Below are 23,242 nucleotides of genomic sequence, written 5' to 3'. Positions count from 1 at the left end.
TCCCGGCTTCAGGGTGACCCCCTGGCATTCCTCCACCCCCCAGCGCTTCCGCTGGGTCGTCAGTATCCAGCTCGTTCGAAGTGCGAGGCGCTCCTGTGCGCAACGCACCCCACTCGTCCCAGGGATCGCTAAATGCTTCCCCCTGGGGGCATCGCGACGCCTGGCGTCGGACGACCCTTGCTTCGACGCTTTGTTCGTATTCCTGATGGCCAGCATCTCCAAAGCCTTCTCTGCTTTGAAAACGCTGTCCGTGGCATGATTCCCTTGTCGGGGTTGACAATGGCTTCGACATTTCTCGGGTTACGGTTGGCACAGGATGGCTGTACGCCCTGTGGAACCTCACCCTTGGTGACTCCACTACAATCGTAGGTATCACCGCCTCAATATTTCCGCTCAAAACCTGTCGTTCGGGGAAAACTCTCAAATCTAGAGGCAGACAACCTGCCGGTTGTTGCCGCCGGTTAAAAATCTCATTTTGTTCCGGTTGTTGCGGTTCCGATGAAAAACGCTGTTGGCTCGTTTTCGGAGCCGATCTCAACATAGGAGATTGCGTTTCCATGTTTATCATCCTGCTAGACCCTAATTGGGGTTCGCTTTGTGGATGTTTTCGATGGGAGGCCGTTCTTGGCGTTGTCAACTCGGCTCGCATCTCGAGCAGTTGACGAAGGCTGGCCTGGTGCGGGCTCCCGGTCCTGGTGAACACCTCTCCTCGGAGACGATGTCCATTTTCTCGGAGTTGCATTTCCCGTCGTTCTCTTGCGAATGTTTCTTGATCCATTCGAAGTGTGTTCGGCGTGTTTAATGCCCTAAAACGGTTTAGTACTGTTTCACTATTTCGCGGGGTTTTATCGCGATTTGAGGACTCTGTCCTTTGTGACATGTCGAGTTCTCTAGCTACTCGACTTGCGGAAAAACCACCAATGCTTAGGGTTTGTCGCTCTGCGACCACGGGGGAGGCGCTGGTGTCCTCGTGTGCGAAAAGTGTACGTTGGGTAGAGTGAGACCTCAGACTGGCCCACTCTACCGGAGTTCGTGGAATACTGTTTCCTTCAAAAACAGATTCCTGGGGGGTTCCGCGTCTGCTTGTAGAAGTCGCACTCAGGCGGCTAAGCGTGTCTGACAAGGAACTGGGTTGACCGAAACTTGTGGTCTCGCGGTTTAGCATTGGTGTATTTTCGGCAAGTTGCGCTCGCGCTTGTCTTGCCCTAGTCTGCATTTCGATTTCAAAAGTCCCTAATATGACTCTGACGAGGAAATAGTCAGAGGGTAGGATTCACGGAAATCTATATTTTTAAGTTCACCCTTGGTTCGCGAAAGCTACTTTCCTAACCAAGGCCTACAGGGTGAACTGAGCTAGTGATGTAGGAACAAGGAGCCTAACGGTTGAACAGCACCCTAGGATGAGGGCCGCTCGCAGGATTAGGTGGAAAGGTATCGAAGTCCTGGAAAGGTCCCAACGGTTAAGTTGAGTCGTTCGCCCGAAGGACGTAACTAATGATGTCTTGACCCTCTCGAGTTTAATCTCTAAACACCTCGATCTTTAACACCGCAAGGTGATCGGGTGGGCGAGGCCGAGCAACTTTAGTAGGGACCTGCTCTTCCTTTGCAGGATTTGGGCTGCTTTCCTTCGGCGGGGTGCCAAAAGGGACCTGGACAAACGTAAAGTATGGTTATGTGCAATAATAATGTATTCGACCAATAATCTGCTCCAGTATCCGTTTTAACAGCTCCAAAAATGTCCACGGTCCTGGAATTCCTCTAATAAATGTCCAGCCACTAATATATCCTGATTTGGTTTCAAGGGATCCTGGGAATTCCAAATTCCAGTAGAAATTCCTCCAAATTGGCTATATAGTGTCAACCGCAGCTTCCTGATGGCTCCAATGATGTGGTTTTGTCTCTATTTAGTTCTGAAAAGAACCAGAGACACGAATTCATTCAAAAAATCCTGACCGCAACTTGAAACTTCTAAGAAATCTTCGGATTCTTAAAATCGTTGTTACTTGTTCACTACTTTGACTTCGACTAGCTATCGTGACTCGGAACTCCGCATATTTATCCTAAATAAACGGGCTCTCTTCCGCGCCACTTTCAGCCAACCAGAGATCGCAAAAGCCGTGCGATCCTGACTGACCTACTTTCAATAGTTCCACTACGAAAAAAACTCATTTCGTATGGATTTGCCAGCGTTTACGACCTGTTTTTATGCAGGCGCTGGGCTTTGAAGTAGGAATACCGCTCTGCTAATTTCCATTGACGTCTATATGCCGCTGTTTCTGTCTCATTCTTTTCATGTTTCGTTTCGCTTCCTCAATTTGCGTTGTACGATAAATGAAATCTAACAGTCGTCGGCCTCACTCGGAAATCTTCGGAAAATCGCGAAAAACCTGAATTTTCGTTTTCCTTGATTTCATATAGATCTCAGCATCCTAAGACAAAAAGTCTTATGCCGCGTCTCGATATTCCTATTCCTTTTTGCAAAAATATGCGTTTGAAAAATCTTACATTTTTCAAACTCAAATGCTAATAAAAATTGACCCACGAGCACTGGAAACGTGATCGAGGTGTCAAACGATAGCTGCTAAGAATCTCTATCGATGCTTCTTTGAAGAAAGCACGATTTCCCTGTCTGGCTAACTGAAAAAGCCATTTTCCGTAAAATCAGCTTTTTCCCTATTTAAAAATTAGCGAAGGCTAGTAATCTTGCAAAAGATTTTTCTATCGCTTAGGAAACGACATTTCATATCTTAATTTTCAAAACTAAGCTGAAATATCTTGGGAAAACCAATGTTTTTCCGCGTTTTCGTATTGTTCATTCTGAGTGGGCGGTCCTTATACTGGAGCTCGTGAAATTTCAAACTAGTTTTGTTTCACGACACCATGTTGAAATATACTAATATTGAATTGGAATTACTAACTGACATTGATATGGTTCACTTCTTTCAAAAGGGTATTCGTGGTGGAATCAGTCAATGTAGTGAAAGGAAACATAAAGCAAACAATAATTTTTTACCGAATTATAATCCAAATGAACCATCTTCATTCATTTCATATTTGGATGCAACAAATCTATATGGTCACAGCATGTCACAAACATTACCAACAGGTGAATTTTCATGGTTAACACCTCATGAAATTCTCAATCTTGATATAATGAATGAAGATGTTGATAGTCCTTATGGATATTGGTATTGGAAGTGGATATACATTATCCCCAAGAACTCCACGATAAACATTCAGATTTTCCATTTTTAGTTGAACGTTTGATACCTCCATATGCAAAATCGAAAAATCCCAAATTAATTCCAAATTTAAACAATAAAAGAAAATATATTGTTTACTATAGAAACTTACAGCAAGCTGCCAATCATGGCTTGATAGTGATGAACACACATAGAGTATTGAGGTTCAAGCAATCATGTTGGATGAAGCCCTATATACATTTGAATATTGAAATGCGTAATCGGTCTAATAACAAATCTGAAAAAGATTTTTACAAACTAATGAATAATGCAGTCTATGGGAAAACAATGGAAAACGTAGACAATAGAATTGATATCAGACTCATTACACATTGGGAAAATATAAAAAAAACTATAGGTGCTAGTTGTCTCATATCGCGACCAAATTTCAAAAAATGCTCCATTTTTACTGAAAATTTTGTTGCTATTGAATTGGCTAGAGTAAAAGTTCATTATGATAAACCACTGTATTTGGGAATTTCCATTCTGGAATTATCCAAAACAGTTATGTATGATATCTCCTACGGATTTATCAAAAAACAGTTAGGAGAAGATGCGTCCTTACTCTACACTGATACCGACTCCATTATTCTCAAAGTAAATACAGAAAATTTCTATGAATTTATCAAAAATAATATAAATAAGTTCGATACATCTAATTATGAAATGGGAAACCAATTCAATATCCCAGTGACAAAGTCAGTTCAGGGCAATTTCAAGGATGAATTCGCAAATGATTCAATGATCAGCTTTTACGGTACAGGTGCTACAGCGTATTATGTGAAATCTGTTGATGGTGAACTGAAGAAGGCCAAAGACGTCAAACGATCTGTTATAAAGAATGAATTGAAATGTGAAGACTATGAAAAAATCATCAAAGAAGGAGGTATGATATTCAGGAAGATGAACTCATTCAGAAGCGTATTACATGATATTTACACTGAATTGAAAAATAAAGTCGCATTATCATATCACGACGACAAAAGATTCATCATTCCGAATACCACTCGAAATCTTCCATGGGGTCATAGCGATATAGAGTTTTATCGAAATGATCCTAATGACAACATTCGTTGGGTGTCTGAAATCGTTCATTCTTTTTCTCAAGAGAGCGCCTTAGACCAACTAATTAATTTGTTGACTGTTGAGATGAATAACTGAATTATCATTCGAAGTGTTGTTGCTTTTTCCTTCAAACTGGAACATTCGTTATTTGTAATTATTTCATTGTGATTTTTTTTACATTGAAGTATTACTTTTGTCAAGTTACTTTGGTGAATATAAAAATGATAAAATAATGTTATTTGTTTTACTTATATTTTTCCTAACCAATTACTGAAAAGTATATAGCATAATGTAAATGAAAGAAATATCAGTTTGAAAAGAATCATCGTAGGGTGCACAATGTCTAAAACGATAGATAAGTTTGGTAGAAAAAGAAAATGGGGTGGTAATATAATTCGAGGTCCTCCCGGGAATGGATTTGAATCAACAAAAGATGGTCATTATGACATGCAAAGAAAAATATTGAAAAATACAAGCGAACCAATTGACAAGAGTGATTGTGTAACTATATCATATCTTGAGGGGAAAATTAATGGAACAAAAGAGGTCATACTTCTAGTCATACAAGCTGCAATAAAATCCACAATTGGTAATGTTTCTCGCGATGCACGTCAAGCATTCGATGATAAAATTGCAGAGGCTCGGATAACTTTCACTCGTGAATTTGACAAACTTACAAGTGATGTAGAAATAAAAATGTCTGACATAACAGCGTCTACAATGAAGAAATATGATGCTATGTCTAACATAACAACGACTACAATGAAAAAATACGATGTACTAGAACAGAGAGTTGAAGTTTTGGAGAAAAAACATAAAGTCAGGCCATCAGGTGGACTGGGATATCCAGGACTGGACAGAATCATTTTTCGTATTCATAATGCTCTTTTTGAATTATAGCTCAATTCACTGATGAAGTGACCTCTACAATATTCAGTGATCGAATAAGTTTGAATAATAAGATCATGTATATATAAAACTATCAAATTCTTCGCGATATCTACCATCATCTATTTTTCTGTCCTTATCAATGACTAGAAATCCATATTGGTCCTCCCAGCATTTAACACACATCAATTGGAATTGTTTGAATGTTACATGGGTGAAAGATGATCTGAATAAATGTGGTGGAAATTCGACTCATCTTGTTTGAACATTATAATGAAATTGGTATTGTCACGCACTAAATGTTTGGGTACCCGTGAATATGTCTGTGCTAGATAGAAACAATCAACATCCTTATGACGTCCCATATAGAAATATGATCTAATAATATCCTGCTTTTCACATATCACATCATCAAAAATGAAAACAGAATTAGGCTTAGCGTCGGAGGGTTCCACTATTTCTGCATTATTGTTAAATGTATGAAAACCTTACCCTTTTATAGGTTCCAAAACATTCCGCAAGTACTGATATTTAGGTTGATTGAGTGATTTCAAATAGAGATACACATTTCTAAATCTCAGTCCTTGTGGATGTGTTAATAGTGATATCATTGCATTCGTCTTTCCACAATTTCAAGGTCCTATAATGAGTATTCGAACTGATGATGGAAGTAGTGGACCATGTCTGAATACCCTTTGTCCATTCAATCCACACCCAAATTTCTCATCTAGATTATCTACAGCAAACTTTTCTTTCTGTTTTACAATGCGCATCGTGCCGTGGTTGGAGACTATATAAATGTTATCAGCTTATTCATTTCAATGTGTACCATCAAACGATACGGACGTATTGAAAGTGATCGTAAAATTAAAAGAGGTTGTGGTTTTGTTAATGATTTAATAAACAAACTTCCTTTCGAATTACATCTACCCGGAGGTTATCAATACTGTGGACCAGGTACAAAATTGAAACAACGTTCAGCTCGCAACGATCCTGGAAATAATAAATTAGATATTGAATGCAAAAAACACGATATTCAATATTCTAAGCATCCATCCGATCTTGCAGCAAGACATTTAGCCGACAAAGAACTTGAATACAGCGCTTGGGATAGGGTTAAATCGAAGGACGCGAGTATTGGGGAAAGAGCAGCTGCATTTACACCAACATTATGAAAACTAAAAGACATATGGGCATGGGTTGTAGTACCAATAAGAAAAAATGTAAGAGGAAACAAACGAAGAAAAATAAAATCAGAAAAGTTGCATTTGGTGCTGGGATAGTCCATGAAGTGCGAAATGTATTGAAGAAAGCTGGTGGGAATCAATTTGTGACGAATAATAGCAAAGAAGCTATCACTGTGGCATTGCAGGCGGCACGTAAATACCTCAAAGCTGCCGGTGGGAAGAAGAAAATCCGCACACCACGCATAATTCCTGTTTCCAAGATTGGTGGACTTTTGCCATTGATACCAATTTTTGCTGGACTATCCGCACTAGGGAGTTTGACGGAAGCCGCTGCTGGTATTACCAAGGCCGTGAATTCGGCAAAAGCCAGCAGAGCGGCTTCGATGGAAGCCAATGGCCACAATAAAACCATGGAGGCTGTAGCATTGGGTAAACGCGGAAGTGGAATATACCTCAAACCATACCGTAAAGGTTTAGGACTATATTTAAAATCATACAAAGCCACAAACAAAACAAAAAACAAATTGAACCCCTACCTCAGAGGCCTCTTACTGATCTCGATCTCAGTTATTATGCACCAAAAATGAAAATTCCACATTTTCGTGGTGTTTTTATGCGTGACAGATTACCCTCTTCAGGCCCAAGACAAAACGAGACAGCTATTTTTAATTGAGATGGAATGAGTGGACCAGGAACACATTGGGTGGCATATAAAAAGTGCGGGAAAGAAGTCACATATTTCGATAGTTTTAGAGATCTACGCCCACCATTGGAATTGACTCTATTCTTCCGAAAATGTTCGAATGTAAAAATCAAATATAACTATCATCGTCAACAGAAATTTAATACAGTTCTCTGTGGTCACTTGTGCTCACAGTTTCTCTCTGAATGATTTTCCAAATAAAAAATGGATACAACACCAAAACTGGATCGGAAGGCTATCAAGGGAATGGGGTTTTCACTTAGAATGTTTTCAAAATATGGTACCTTGAAAAAAATTGATAAAGTGATGCTTGCAAATATGCCCAAGGAAGTGATACTTGCATGTGTTGCACATGAGATTGCATATGTTTGGGAAAAGTTACCCAAACATCTACAAGATGACATCGATATAATGAAACATAGATATTGTTATGAACACCACCCCGATGAAAATTTAGATTCAGATATTAATGATGGTCCTGTACTTCGAAAATCTATGTGTTGTATTTGTAATATAGAGGATGTGAATATTGGTATCAATAAAAATGATACTTATTACAATGATACACCTTCCAAAAAGTGTAAATTTTCTCAAATGTGCTGTTGCTGTGTACAACAATAAATTGAAATGTGTTTCAAAATATTCATCAATCATGTCACGAAAGTTCGAGCTACAAGCTGTCAGGACAAGTGTCTTGAGTGCAGATTTTTTTCCACCAATTGAATTGGATAGGAACAGCCGTTATGGATTAGGACTTTTGGGATTCTATGGATGCAATACAATCAATAATATAACTGAAGCTAATAATTTAGTGAGTTTTAGAATCAGTTATGACAAGTCATCGATACTCCAAAAGTTCACAATTGAAATTCCATGTGGTGCTTACGAAATAGAAGAGATCAATGCCGTCATACAGAAACACATCATATTCAGAATGTTTCATGATAAAAAACTAATTGATATCGTTGCAGATGATATTTTCTATCTACACGCCAATAATAATACATTCAAATGTGAAATGCGATCCAAATATGAAATTGATCTGACACATCCAAATTCTATAGCAGAAATGATGGGATTCGCTCATGACATATTTCCACAAAATCAGATAAATGAATCCTCATTACCAATGAACATCACAACTGTGAGACTTATCCGCTTAGATTGCAATATAATATCTGGTTCATATATAAATGGTGAACAATCCCACATTCTTTTCTCATTCGATATTGATGTCGAACCTGGATACAATCTTACTATAGAACCACACAGTATTATATATATGCCTGTCAGTCCAGAAGGTCGTCAATTGATTCACAACAATACAGTGCGTATTTTGGATGAAAAAAATAACTTTATCGATTTTGGAAGTGAAGAAGAGATTTTCATTATTTTGGAATTGAAGAAAATCGAATAACTCTTGTTATGGGTTTCATATACAATAGACAAAATCGTATTGAACAATCCCAAACCAAAACCAGTTGCACTATCAAAAAAAAGTGTGCATAAAAAGAAAAGTGTGCATGAAAAGAAGCTCATTCCACAAGTGTATGCTGAACAGTTAGCACATAACGCTCTGTCTGTGAGTGATCTCAAATTTTTGAAATCGATTGGATTGAAAGTAAAAAAATAACAATGGTGCTCGAAACAAACAGTGAAAAGTTGAATATATTCGATGAACCAGTGCTCGATCATTCTCTCATAAGTTTACATGAGCACACATATAAGCCTTACGGATCACCGTTATTCAGGAATTCGGATGAAATTAGAATTGCAATCAATAATCAAGATGTTATACTAGATATTGCCGAGAGCTTCATTTACATTAAAGGTAAATTCACCCCGAAAGATGTAGCAAAAACATGCTATCTCTCGAATAATGCAATTGCATTTCTCTTTGATGAAATTCGTTACGAAATGGGTGGTGAACAAGTAGCTGTTGTTAGAAAACCTGGGATAACATCTACAATGAAAACCATGATATCATTTGGACAATCACATGCTAACACATTATTGACATCTGGCTGGGGACTTTCACAATTGAAACAAGATATCTTGGATACAAACAGTCATGTTTTTAGTGAAAAACTACCACTAAAATATTTGATGAGTTTTGCTAAAGATTACAACAAAAGTATCTTGAATGCTAAACAGGAATCGATTTTGATTATCGCCCGATCATTCAAAAACTCATATATAGGTGAGGTTGATGCTGATTTGGAAATAAATCGAATGGAGAATAAGACACATTCTACCAGATGATAAACACAAGCTCAAACTTTTGAATAGAATAAACAAAAGCGGTCTGAATGCCAAAATCAAGCTGGCTTATCGTATGTGGGACCTCTATGAACTACCATCATTACGTGGGACTTCTTCAGACATATGGGCCATCAGAACAACTAACGCTATGAAGACTCCTCGTTTTGTCATCATCGCATTCCAAAGTACTACCACATCAGAGGATAGAACACAGGATATTACAAAATTCACAACTGCTGATATCAATAGTATTCGAGTATACTTGAATTCTGAAGTTTATCCATATGAGCGTTGGAATTTTAATTTCGATAAAAACTTGATGCCCCTGCTTATTATGCTTTTGAGAGTTTCCAGCGGAGTTATTTTGATAAAGATATGAGTGAACCTCTGATGGACATTGGACAATTTAGAGAGAATCCACTATTCGTCATCGATTGCTCCCATTAACCGAATGCAACAAAATCATCAACTATTGATATAAAGATTGAATTTGAGACAAGGAAGACCAAGTTTCCAGACAACACTAAAGTATATGCATTAATTTTGCATGATACACTTTCAACATACAATGCATTGGATGGTTCAGTTCACAGCAACTATTGACACTCTTTAAATTATTGATACTATTTCATTTTTCCACTATATCTTGTACTGTTTTACGATTTTTTTGTCTTTCATTTGTAACTGACTTATATCATGTATTTTAATTTTTCCTAATTCATATATATCATATTTATTGTTTTGTACTACATACAGTTAGTGTATGTAGTACAAACGTCACGATTATATAGACCACGTACATAACACTAGAAATAAAGTAAAAAAATTGATCAAAACAGAACTGACACTCAAAACAATTGGTCATCGAAGTCATTTGCATTCAGCTAGTCTAGCCTTTAATATACTTCCGAAGTCCATTCGACAGGCAGAACATTTTAAAGAATTTAAAAAATTAATTAAAAAATTCGTTTTGGACGAACGATATCAAATTAATTTGTTACTAAGAGCCTGACGTCCTAGTAACATAGTATGTTGTTCTTTTTTTTGTATTGGCAAATCCTGTTGTTTGCAATGGTTTGTAGTTCTTTTTGTTTATTATTATTTTTATTAACTACTACATACAAAAGTTTTATTTACTGTCTAGATTATTTCTTCTGTATTTCTTTTCTGTTTGTTGCTATAGTTTATTTCATAAAATACGTATATTTTTCAATCGAAAATTTTGGCAGTTTCATCGCATACAAGCTCTGCTTTCGCGATGTTCTGTGTTGGTGTTTATTTGTATTTATTTGTATATTATATATAATATAATCGATGTAAATTAGCATGTGAACAATTGACAAATAAACATATTAATATTATTATTATTATTATTATATTTATTGTTTTGTAATCATTTTCTATTATATATAAAGGGATTTAGATAAATAAAACATAAAAGTAATACAAAGTTTTGTTATTTGACATTATTTATGATTTACAGGAACATACAGACTATCTAAAATAACTTCTTCCTCATAGTCATCATTTTCGCGAACATCTTCAATTTCCTCTAGATTTCCATCATTCAATTCAAAGTGATGAATAATCCATTCTGGCAAGTATGGTTGGAGGCTATACAGGAATCTTCTCAGGTTCAGTTCAATCATAACCTCACAAAGTTGCCACAATTCCAATTCATTATCCAAAAATTTGTTACAAACTTCAGCGCCACTCCGATAGTTCTCAGCATCACGAAGACATAATTCGATTTGTTTTTCATCATAGCATACACTCATATCATAATTGCTGGCATGTTCAGCTCCATCACCCAACACCTTCAATTTAGACGACAAATGTTGAACCGATGATTTGAGATCCACAACATCGACCCAATCTTGACTTGCATACTGCATCCACATCTTTGAATGGTGGAACTGAAATCAAATAAAAAAAAAACAAAAAGCAACCTCCAACTTGTTTCCATGATATAATACTCACATTCCCATTCTATTTGTACTTATGAAGTGAGTGTATTCAACTAAGTTAGTAATGTTTATATTTTCATATAATTATCATCTAAATCATCTAATATATCAATTTTATTAAAACACAAAAAAAATTCACTATACATAATTACTATTATTATTCAATCATACTGAATTTGACTAGAGATCGCGTTTTTATACCTGCAAAACTTTGCGGGCTCTGACCTAAATACACCATCGTATATTTACCACCCGATGAGTTGATACAAGTTATATCGTCATCACTGAATTGCAACGAAATACGTTTTGGTAGCCATGTTTTAAATAATTTATCGTTGCTCACATCTTCCAAAGTTGATAAAATCGATTTTCCAAACCTTGTAGAATAAGTTGACATATTCTTAATTATACAGTGTGTCCAAGATAAGGATTCTAATCATGGGAATCTCAGTACCTGTTGGAGATACAGCTTAGGTTGAATTAGGAAAGAGTTGTGTTCTTTAAAGCCTATTTACATGCCGTTTAGAAACTTGAAGAATTTTCATGGCCTGCTGAGATATTTGGGAAAAACGAGAATTTGACAATATCAATTTTATTTTTTTCTGACTTTATTTGAAAAGATATCAAAAAACGAATACCACTTTTTCATTGGCACTTTCAAGGTACTACACGATGGTATTTTTAGTTTTTATATCCGACGTTTCGTTTTCAAATAGCCCGAAAAAAAGTACACCCTGTATCTGATTCCATTTTTTATTACGAATTTAACGATGTAACACATGCCATTGTTTTCTTTTTAGTTTAAGGAAAAATTGATATCTTTTTTGATATCTTTCCAAATAAAGTCAGAAAAAAATAAAATTGATATTGTCAAATTCTCGTTTTTCCCAAATATCTCAGCAGGCCATGAAAATTCTTCAAGTTTCTAAATGGCAAGTAAATAAGCTTTAAAGAACACAACTTTTCCCTAATTTAACCTAAGCTGTATCTCCAATAGGTACTGAGATTCCCATGCTTAGGATCCTTATCTTGGACACACTGTATATACTTCATCAATTGGTAATGATGATAAAGCCTTTTGCTCTAGTATTTCAACCTCCTGTACAATCAAGTTATTGATTTTATTTAAGTCTACTTTTGAAACGGACATGATGAAAATATGTATTGAAATATGAATAATTCCCAACAGCAAAATACACTCACCGTCTTCCTTCTATTACGAACTGAATAACACTCTACCAATTGCTTACTGCTTCAGATATATTCGTCTACTGATTTTATAGTGTGCCATGCATTTCTTTTATGCTGAAGAGCGCGAGTCACCAACACCATCAAACCGTGAAAGGTTCACATTGCTAGTTGCTACCCACTAGAGATGCCTGACGTCACAGCCAAACCCACTTCCCAACTGGATGCGATAACAGATGCCGATACGAACAGGCAGTGGTCGTTGTGCTCTCGGAGAGGGCAGACGTTAGCACAGTCCTCGGCCACCTGCGTATCACCATCGATAGCGAGGCTAGAGCGATGCGTTACGTCACAGCCTTCTTCACTTCGAGAGAGGTGAGGGCACACCGATGAATACGCATCACTCAGCCAGACGTCGTGGAGTGAACATCTTGCTCTCTCACCGTTGAACGGTTACTGCTGCTGTGACGTCACACCACTACTAACTTGGTGGCCTCACACCGATGGAGCATTCATTACTTGGAGGATCTTCGAAGTATGCAGATGTATGTTTGTATATAGACAAGCACATGATGAAACCCTGTACCGTGCATTCTCTCTCACACACACACACAAAATCTCATATGGAAAAAAAATCTGAACGAACCATGAACCATACACTTCAAGGTCACATCGCCTTGACTTCACTAAACAACAAAAAAAGTAATTAATACGTCACAGTGGTGAGGGGAGACTTAGAAGCGGAAAAAAAATTCCAAACGATCCATGCACCAGACCCTTCAAGGTCACATCACCTTGACTTCACCAAACAACAACAACAAAAAATGCAATTAATACGTCATAGTGGTGGGGGGAGGCTTAGAACCGGCTCAAATCTCCTACTAATGACGATACAGAACAAGAAAAAATTATCAATTCTATGCAACCCAAAAAGCAAGCAGGGTTATTTTCATCCAAAAAAGTTGTCACAAAAAGTGTGAAAAAGCCAGAGTTATGAATCTTTTATTGAATCATTTAAAGAATGAATCATTTAAAGAGTTGTAACACGAAACTGCTTCACTCAGAACAAAATATCCAGGTTTTCTAAATAGATAACTAAAAACTGAAACTTGAAAGTGCAAACCCTTTGTATTTTACAGTCTTCCAAATTGTGAATAATAAGGTTGAGTTACTAAACCCAATGCCTTGAAAATATTGAATTTACTTATGGGGTACCTATATTCAATAAAAATCAATATTTAGAACTTGCCTAAGAACTAATTTCCACCACGACATCGATGGTGCCCCACTTGAATAACTTAACAAAAATATTCTTACTAAATACAACTAGAATTTTGAAGAATTTTCCAAAGCTGTGATTAGGAATCGATGTCAGCTGGTTATTCTTAAATGCTGCATTTTATTCTTGGTGGCAGCAAATATATATTGGCAAAAGTAATTTGATTTTATAACAGTTATATTAGTGTTTTTGAATTGTATTAAATATACCATACTATAAAATAGTTGGGAAATTATCATTGAAGTGACAATATGGTAATGAAAATAAAATTGTTTCTGAAAGCATTTTAATGAAATAATTTCATTAAAGCTACAGGAAACAGTTATAAAATAAGCTTGAAATAGTTTTATAACTGTCATAAAAATCTCGCAGAAAAGTGTTATAAAACTGCTACATAACAATTCACTTTTATAGGAAAATAAGTTTTATGAGTTAGTTGTAAAAACGTTTCTGTGATAATTTCCTGACTATTTTATAATGGTTTTTTAATTTTATTTCATAAACGTTTCTATGACAAATTTATAAAACACTTTCATTGCCTACAACTGTATTGTGTTCACCGATCATCTAATACAATCAATTAGCATTTTGGAAGTAATTATAAAATACTAATAAAATAAAATTGTTGCAACACCATGGAATTATAAAACAACTTTGCTGGTTGGGAGGGATTTCAAATCATTTTATATAGTAGACAATGGAAGTCCGAACTAGTGAAATTCATCATGAAACATTGTCAGTCACCTTCAAACATAAATCTTGCTATCGTGCGATTTGATGTTGAATAATGAATACACTAGCGGAAAGGGAGTCTTGTGTCTGTAATCATGAATGATGAATATTTGGTCAAAAATCATAGGATGATCAGCATTCAATTAGGAATTACCCAATATATTCAATAATTGCCAAGGAATCAAGTAACAGACACTATTGATTCATGATAATGATAATAAACGATTTTTTTGCTTCCATATATAAAATGAAAAAAAATTAATATGTAATCTGAATTTGGCCCAAAGCAAAAGTTGAGTTTCAGTTTATGAGATCATGAACTGTTTTTCCACTCAACCTCAATTATATCGCTAGGTGTGTTGAACTTAACAATATAAAAGAATAAAAGAATGAAAGTTAAATATTTTCAACTATTTCTAATATAATTTCCATCGTACGTATATCAGGAATCGAAAACAAATAATGTTTTTTATAGGCCTTCTTGAATGTTCCTAAACTGTAGGTAGGGAGCTGATTGTATATTGAACAGATTTGATAAGTATAACTACGCCTGAATATTTCCAATCTGAAAATTGGCGGTGAAAGAGTTCCTTCACATCGAACATTTAGATTATGTATAACGAATCCATAGGTGATTTTTCTGTGCAAATATGAGGGTGTTATATCAAAAATAATTTTTTGAAAAAGAACAGCAGCATGTAATTTCCTTCTATTGCTCATATTCAGCCAATCATTATCTTTCAATTCGTGTAAAATATGTTCTCTTCTTCGGATACCAAATATTAATCGTGGTCATGAGTTTTGTACTTTTTGTACTTTTATTTAATATTGGCTGGACAAGAATGAACCATGGCGTACATCTGCATAATTTAATATGGACAGAATTAATGACCCACACAAATTAGACTTCATTTGAATAGGGAGGAAACATCTATTGCCATATATAGTTTTGAGAGTGAAGTATGACGTTGGATAAGTTGATTTATGTATTTTTCTAATTTCAATGGAGACCAATATCATACCTTAACTTTTGACTTCACTTACGTTTTGAAGTACTTTATTTTTTTGTACAATATTTACACTATATAAATCCCATCTCGTTTATTTTTGTTGCCAAAAAGAATACCATCGAAATCCAGCATGACCTTAACAGTAGCCTCATCTTTGTCTGAGGCTCAAAAAATATCATCAATAATATGAAGGAATGACGTTGTACAACTATATTTTTTTCGAAATTTAGATTGCGTTACAGGTAATACTGAATACTGATCAATATGTTTCTTTGGTTTTATTGTACTTCTACAGCCCTTTCGAGTACCTTCGATAAAGTTGGCAGGACATTTATTGGACGCAAATCTTTGAATTCAAGTGGACTAGAGTTTTTAGGGCATATTTTTACTACGGCTCTGTTTCAAAATTCAGAATAAATATTATGAGTTGAGCAAAGCATATGTTAGATGAAAATATTGAATAGTATCTATAATGCATCTCAAATGGATTTCAAACTAATTCAATTTATCGATGACAGTATCGAAAAATAATAAGATTTTTGCTCTCAATTATTCTATTCACTCGATATGTTCGACTATAATAAATTCATTCATTTCAAAAAACTAATTCTTCAGTCATGGTTTCTGAGCAAAATGGATAGAAAACTAGGAAATATCACAAACTATATGTAGTAGAATTCTTCATCAGAAAATATACAATTACACATTTTCACACCAAAAATATAATCGATATATTTTTTGGTAGAATCTTAATTATTCTATTCTTCATTAAGGTATGTGTACATTTGCAAACTGTTGATTATATTACGTAGGTTTTGCTGAACTTGTTGTGTCAAGTTAATCCTGTCAATATCACGCAGAGTTCCATGCAGATCTAAACAATAACATTTACAGATACAATTTATGACAGGTTTGTCGTTCATTCACTTAGGATTTTTTCAATTCTAAACTATGGGGGAAGGGATTGTGAAAATCTGCCCACAGCCTTATATGAAGTGATTAACTTTTCAGGTTGATAGGTAAATGGCCCAATTCGTATGTCTTCACGAAAGCTGTTGCAGAAAGTTTATTAACTTCGAAAGAATATGATATTCCTGTCGCCTTATTCAGGCCAGCAATTGGTGAGTACTACAATATTACTTTTGTTATCAGATATATAGTATTAATATGTTTCGTAATATATCAGAATGAGATAAAATGAAACAACTTCAGAAGAAGAGATTATTACAACCATTAGTTATTACAATTCATTCAAGCAGATTAGTTTTCCATACTCATATGATTTTGAATATCAGATTGAAAACATATATTCATTACACAGGCCAATAAAAAAATGTTTTTGAAAACTTTGTTCACTTTAATTGCTGATTTTCATATATTTTTGTGTGCTGAATCCAAATCTGATGTTAGTTTTTTTTATATCACTCATAGTTTTTGAGAAATTAACTTTTCTTATATAATTTGAAATCTGTACGGTATACGGTAAAATTAATGAAACACTATGTTAACTCACTATCATGGTTTTTATTTACAGTACGTTACTTGAGATAATGATATAGTGTAATCTAGGTTTCACTAGTCAGATAAAATTGGTTTATACTTCCTTTTTTTTTCTTTGAAGTTTCCTGTGTAGTTTTACCTGCGATGAGTCGATTGTTGAGTTTCACGGTGAAGTGACCAACAGATAGTCTCCCATCATGTTGATGTTCCCGCGGCCCTGGTAACGTTTTTCCATCGATTTAACATCTTGATGAAAACGCTCACCCTACTCCTCACTAACATCTCCCAAATTTTCCGGAAAGTCATCAAGATGACTGTTCACGGAGTGGACTTTATGGCTCATCAAACATCCAAGTTTCTTAAAATTTTTATACATGTTAGCTACGATATTCTGGGTCTTTTGCATTTCCTAAGAATTTTGTAACAACTTGCTTACAATACAATACAATACAATACTTTATTTTTCCTGAGACTTTTTTACAAGCATGGAAATCGTCATATACATAGTAAAGATTGGAGTTGAAAAATATTAAGTGATAAAATATGGAACATACATAAAAAAAAATTAAATCAATAGTAGATGTAGAATGATACTAATGCTTCTTCATCATGTATGGTTACTGTGGTTTCAAAGTTCACGTCGAACATCATTTTTCGAATATCGGGTCCTACAAAGACGCCTTCTTCAAGTATAGCCTCTGATTAGTTTGGAAATTTCTGACAGGTATACTTGAAACAAGGTCCATCTTTAGGCAATGCTTTTGCAAACTGTTTCATGAGGCCTAACCTTATATGAAGAGGTGGAAAGAGAATGTATTTAGGATCTACAAGGCTTTTGCGGAGAATGTTCTTTCAACCGGGTTTTAAAGACTTCCTCACAGGCCAGTTCTTTCTGCACTAATGTTGATCCTTGCTTTACTGTCCCATTCACATGAAAAACATGGAAATTTGGTAAAACCGCCTTGCTGACCAAGAAGTATGTACGTTTCTTCCAAGTCACCACATATCATCCAACCATGAGCCAAATAGCCAATTTTATTCAACACTATTTCTAGGTTTTCATAGGTCTCTTTCATATGTACAGAATAGCCAACTATTGTATACTATTGTGTAATAAAACATCTTTCAAACTAGTTTTGGAAGAATCAATAAACAGCCTTCAGTTTTTTTTTGTATTCAACACTAAACTCTTTGATCAGACCTCGAAAAAATTCCGAAAACTGCTGATCTCTCTTCTTATACACATATATGCTAGTTCGAACTGCCAAAAAGTTTTTTTTTCAGTCTAGAACCAACCTATTCAGCTTTTTCTTTTGTTAACCCAAGATCCCTAACTAAGTCGTTAAGCTCAATCTGATTAAATAGTTTAGGCTCTATATTTGCTGTAGCACATTGGAACTCTCCATCATCTTGCTCATCTTTATCTGACAGTACATCAGAAAACATTTCAGTTTGAACAGAATTCAAATCATCAGGAGTTTCTGGGACCGGCAAATCTACATCGTGCCCTACTAGTCGGATGGCGGATGTTAGGTTAGGGTAGCTTATTACCTTCTTGTTTTTCAAGTTATGGCCAGTAATATCAATACTACAGAAGTAGCAATCATCAGTGTGGTTTCTAGGTTCCCTCCATAAAACAGGAACAGCGTACTTAAAGACATTTTTCTCCTTTTTTTGACCATTTTCTAAGATCTTCAACACAAACATAACATACCTTATGCGAGGTTCAAGATTTATCCTGATCACTGATCAAGTTTGATTCCAAAATATGAAAAATAAACTTTTTTCACAAAGTCTGTAATGTTTCTTTGATGTTTTTTCAATAACAAACTCACCACAAATATAACAAAACCTGTCAGCGATTAGACAATTTAATGAGCACATGTACTGGAAACCAGAAAGTAAGGTTAGGTTGACAGTGAACAAAATATCAGCTGTGAACAAAACAATATAATTCTTTCTTTTCTGGACAGTAAATGTGTTTCAGCAGTGCTGCCAACTCTTCTACATCCAGCACAAATTATTTTACAATTTTATTTTTAGTAGGGTGAAGGGGAGTAACTGTGGCAAAAAAAATGGTGAATTAACAGTTTGTCAAGAATAAGAGAAAGGGTGGAATTTTTGCGGCCTGCGCGTAACGAAGACCTAGAAAGCATTCGTAGAAACAAAGATGCACATATTTGCGATTAAAGTTGATGATACCAGTTTTTTCAGAAAGCAATACTCAGATATGTAAAAATAGAAATGAACAGGAAAAAACAGCCGAGCTGAATACAAATAATGCATCTACACAGACACCATATACCAATACATTGTTGCCAAAGCGAAATACTTTTCCAGATAATCCTGAGCCAATAAATAGGGTGGTAAATAACGATAATGCAATCCAACCTGAATTTTTGGATTCTTGTAAGAGTATGGATATTTCGAACAATGCAAAAAATAAAGCAAACTGTAAGAATAATAATAAACATGTCAAAAAAAATATCAAAAATAAAAATAAAAAGGGACATGACAAATTGTATGGTTTTACAGTCACCGTGCAGGATGAAACATTCGCGGCGACCAACATAAAGCAACAAGATATAAATTCACTGAGCCTCCTCGAAGAAATTGAAGAAGTTGTTAGTACGGTCACATCTGAAAGTGATCATGAAACTGTCATGAATGTTTCCAATTCTGATAATATAAATCAACCAAGGGCATCTCAACATTTGCTATCGAGTGATATGATGAAGAAACGTGTATTTATCCTGGGTGATGACTATGAAAAGGGGTTTTCTAGAGTTTTGGAAAAATTTATCGATAATGAAAACTTTACAATTGAGGAATATGTACAATATAATATAGAAATCGCCAAGCTCACAGAGAACCCATTTAGCCAGGTGACACAATATGGAAGGGACGATTTTGTTCTAGTAATGTTTAACACTCATAATATCAGTAATCAGGTATGTCTTAACAGAGCTTTGAGAAATTTAGTACCTATAAGTAATTTCACAAATCTGCTGATAATCATAGAACAAAATTGACCTCTCGACAGAATAATTATAAATAATGTAAATGTGTATATTGGTAGAAATCGCAATTCAAAAAGAAATACATCAATACAATATCTAGTAGACCCAAAAATATTGAATAGCAAAATGTGCATTTGTGACAAAGTTAACAGGTTTATAGTAGGGACTAAAGACATATATCTAGCTTTAAAATCAATTGAAGTCAATATTGGTGAGAGAATGCCATCAGGGCAGATTGTAGATAATGGGGATTGTGTGGACTTGAGTAGAAGTACTATAGTACCAGAAAGAGATAGTGATGTAAGAATTGTCAAGGCGGGCGAGAATGTTGATAACACTGACCTTATCAATTCCAAGACAACTTTTTTAGAAGTAGAAAAGAGAAATATCGATTTGAGGTAATACATACCAAAAATAACAATGATGTTCCTATATTGCGAAAATGCGAAAGGTAAACAAGATAACCTTTTTTGTTATTATCAGAATATACGAGGTCTTAGAACAAAAATGGATGATCTGAATAGAGCACTCCTGATAAGCGATTTAGATATTATTTCAATTACGGAATCTTGGCTGAATAATACTTTTGCTAATTCAGAAATCAGTAACTCTGAATATCTTATTTTAAAAAAAGATCGTGACTACAATAGTACTAACTGTTCGTGTGGAGGTGGTGTTATGATAGCAATTAAATCATCCTTTAACGCTACAGAAATAAGAGTTTCTGATTCTAATTTGTTTGAAGATGTCTGGGTGAAACTTAAGATCAACAACAAATCGATTGTATTGTGTGTCGTTTACTTTGTTCCTGAATCATCTCTCGATGCATATCATAGATTTGTTGAGCATATTATCGAGGTGAAAATACATCACATAGGTGCAAATTTCATTATTGTGGGTGACTTCAACTTTCCCCGAATTACTTGGTCATATGAGGAAGAAGTTTTGATTCCAGAGTATTTACCTGACCAGCGTGTAGAATTTCTGCTCGACGAACTGCTCTTTATGGACTTTCAGCAATATAATGATGTTGAAAATTTTAAAGATAAAATTTTGGACTCAGTTTTCTCTGATGCATATTTCAATTGACGTAAGACTCTGATACTACACTGCTCAATAATTTTCCAGCAGATGCATATCACCCTCCACTCCAGCTTAAATTAGATTTTGAGAATATGTTACTCCTACGCCTACGATCAGATATAGAGAAAAAGAATTTTTATTTCATAAAGGTGATCACGAAGGGCTGAATAGCTACTTAACCGACATTAATTGGTCTTCTAAGCTCAATTCGGAAATTGAGTTAGCAGTTTCATCCTTTTATGAAATTTTATTTGGAGGTTTTACTCGATTTGTGCCACAGCGATATATAACTAGTTCAAAGTATCCTAAATGGTACAGTTCCTTTCTGATTCAACTTATCAAAAAAAAAAAACTCCTTATTCAAGAAATTCAAAAAACTAAATTGGATTGTGATTACAAAGAATACTCCAAGTTGCGCAAAGACAGCAAGTATCATATAGATAAATGTTACCTGCTATATCTATCTAATATAGAAAATATGATCCCTACTTACATGAAATATTTTTGGTCATTTTTCAATTCATTGAGGAAAGATAAAGGGTTACCTACTATTATGACATACAATGGGTTGAACTTTGACACCCCTAAAACTATTGCCGATGATTTTGCGGTACATTACAAATCTTGCTTTTCGATTCATTCACCTGTTCAAAATTATGTACCAGATCATACCAATTATGATATTAACACGTGATCTTTCCACACCTCCAGTGAAGTGTTAATTGAAAATGAATTGAAAAACCTAGATGTCTCAGAGGGCGCGGGTCCTGACGGAATTCCGCCAGTATTGTTAAGGAATTGCTGTCACAGTTTATCACATCCCCTTGAAATATTTTTTCAAAGATCATTTGATACAGGGATTTTTCCAGGTGTTTGGAAAAAATCTTTCCTTTGTCCAGTATTTGAAAGTGGAAACAGAAATGATATTCAGAATTACAGGGGTATCTCGAAAATTTCTTGTATTACCAAAGTATTTGAATCTTCAAATACTTTGGGAATACAATATATATATATATATATATATATATATATATATATATATATATATATATATATATATTTATATATATAAACAGAAGTTAATATCGGACATAGCACTCATGAAAGTGGCAAACCATAGACACGTGTTTCGGGCTTTTGGCCCATCATCAGTATGGTGCAGCCAAGTGTAAGGATGGGCAACACTTGGTTACCAAAAGATAGAAATACAAATGCACGGAGCCACCAACAGGAGCCAACCGCACATTTGTGGTTTCAGTTGATAGATCTCGTGTTCACAAGAAAACTATCAAAATCACCACGGAGGCAGCTATAGCTACCTGCGTGACATCCGGGTCCAGGAAATTATACAAATATGAAAGTTATTGAGTGTCTTGATACAGAAACAGAAGTTAACATCGGACATAGCACTCATGAAAGTGGCAAACCATAGACACGTGTTTCGGGCTTTTGGCCCATCATCAGTATGGTACAGCCAAGTGTAAGGATGGGCAACACTTGGTTACCAAAAGATAGAAATACAAATGCACGGAGCCACCAACAGGAGCCAACCGCATATTTGTGGTTTCAGTTGATGGATCTCGTGTTCACAAGAAAACTATCAAAATCACCACGGAGGCAGCTATAGCTACCTGCGTGACATCCGGGTCCAGGAAATTATACAAATATGAAAGTTATTGAGTGTCTTGATATAGAAACAGAAGTTAATATCGGACATAGCACTCATGAAAGTGGCAAACCATAGACACGTGTTTCGGGCTTTTGGCCCATCATCAGTATGGTGCAGCCAAGTGTAAGGATGGGCATACTGATGATGGGCCAAAAGCCCGAAACACGTGTCTATGGTTTGCCACTTTCATGAGTGCTATGTCCGATATTAACTTCTGTTTCTATATCAAGACACTCAATAACTTTCATATTTGTATAATTTCCTGGACCCGGATGTCACGCAGGTAGCTATAGCTGCCTCCGTGGTGATTTTGATAGTTTTCTTGTGAACACGAGATCTATCAACTGAAACCACAAATGTGCGGTTGGCTCCTGTTGGTGGCTCCGTGCATTTGTATTTCTATCTTTTGGTAACCAAGTGTTATGGCTGGACGATTTGGGTGTCTTT

At 35.4% G+C, this 23,242-nt stretch overlaps 1 protein-coding gene across 1 annotated transcript in view; it reads left to right on the top strand.

Moving 5' to 3' along the window:
- Positions 1 to 23,242, top strand: part of LOC111515981 (fatty acyl-CoA reductase wat) — an 82,550-nt gene that overhangs the window by 41,900 nt on the left and 17,408 nt on the right. Inside the window, exon 4 of the mRNA XM_074178158.1 lies at positions 16,535 to 16,644. Coding sequence (XP_074034259.1) covers positions 16,535 to 16,644 — 110 coding nt within the window. The remainder of the gene's footprint in view (positions 1 to 16,534; positions 16,645 to 23,242) is intronic.

Source organism: Leptinotarsa decemlineata, unplaced genomic scaffold (genome assembly GCF_025532065.1).
Source record: "Leptinotarsa decemlineata unplaced genomic scaffold, Ldec_3_MD MMD2_tig00003557_RagTag_RagTag, whole genome shotgun sequence".
Taxonomy (NCBI): Eukaryota; Metazoa; Arthropoda; class Insecta; order Coleoptera; family Chrysomelidae; genus Leptinotarsa; species Leptinotarsa decemlineata.
The sequence above is the reverse complement of the archived record's forward strand: the minus strand, read 5'-3'. Positions and strand labels throughout refer to the sequence as shown.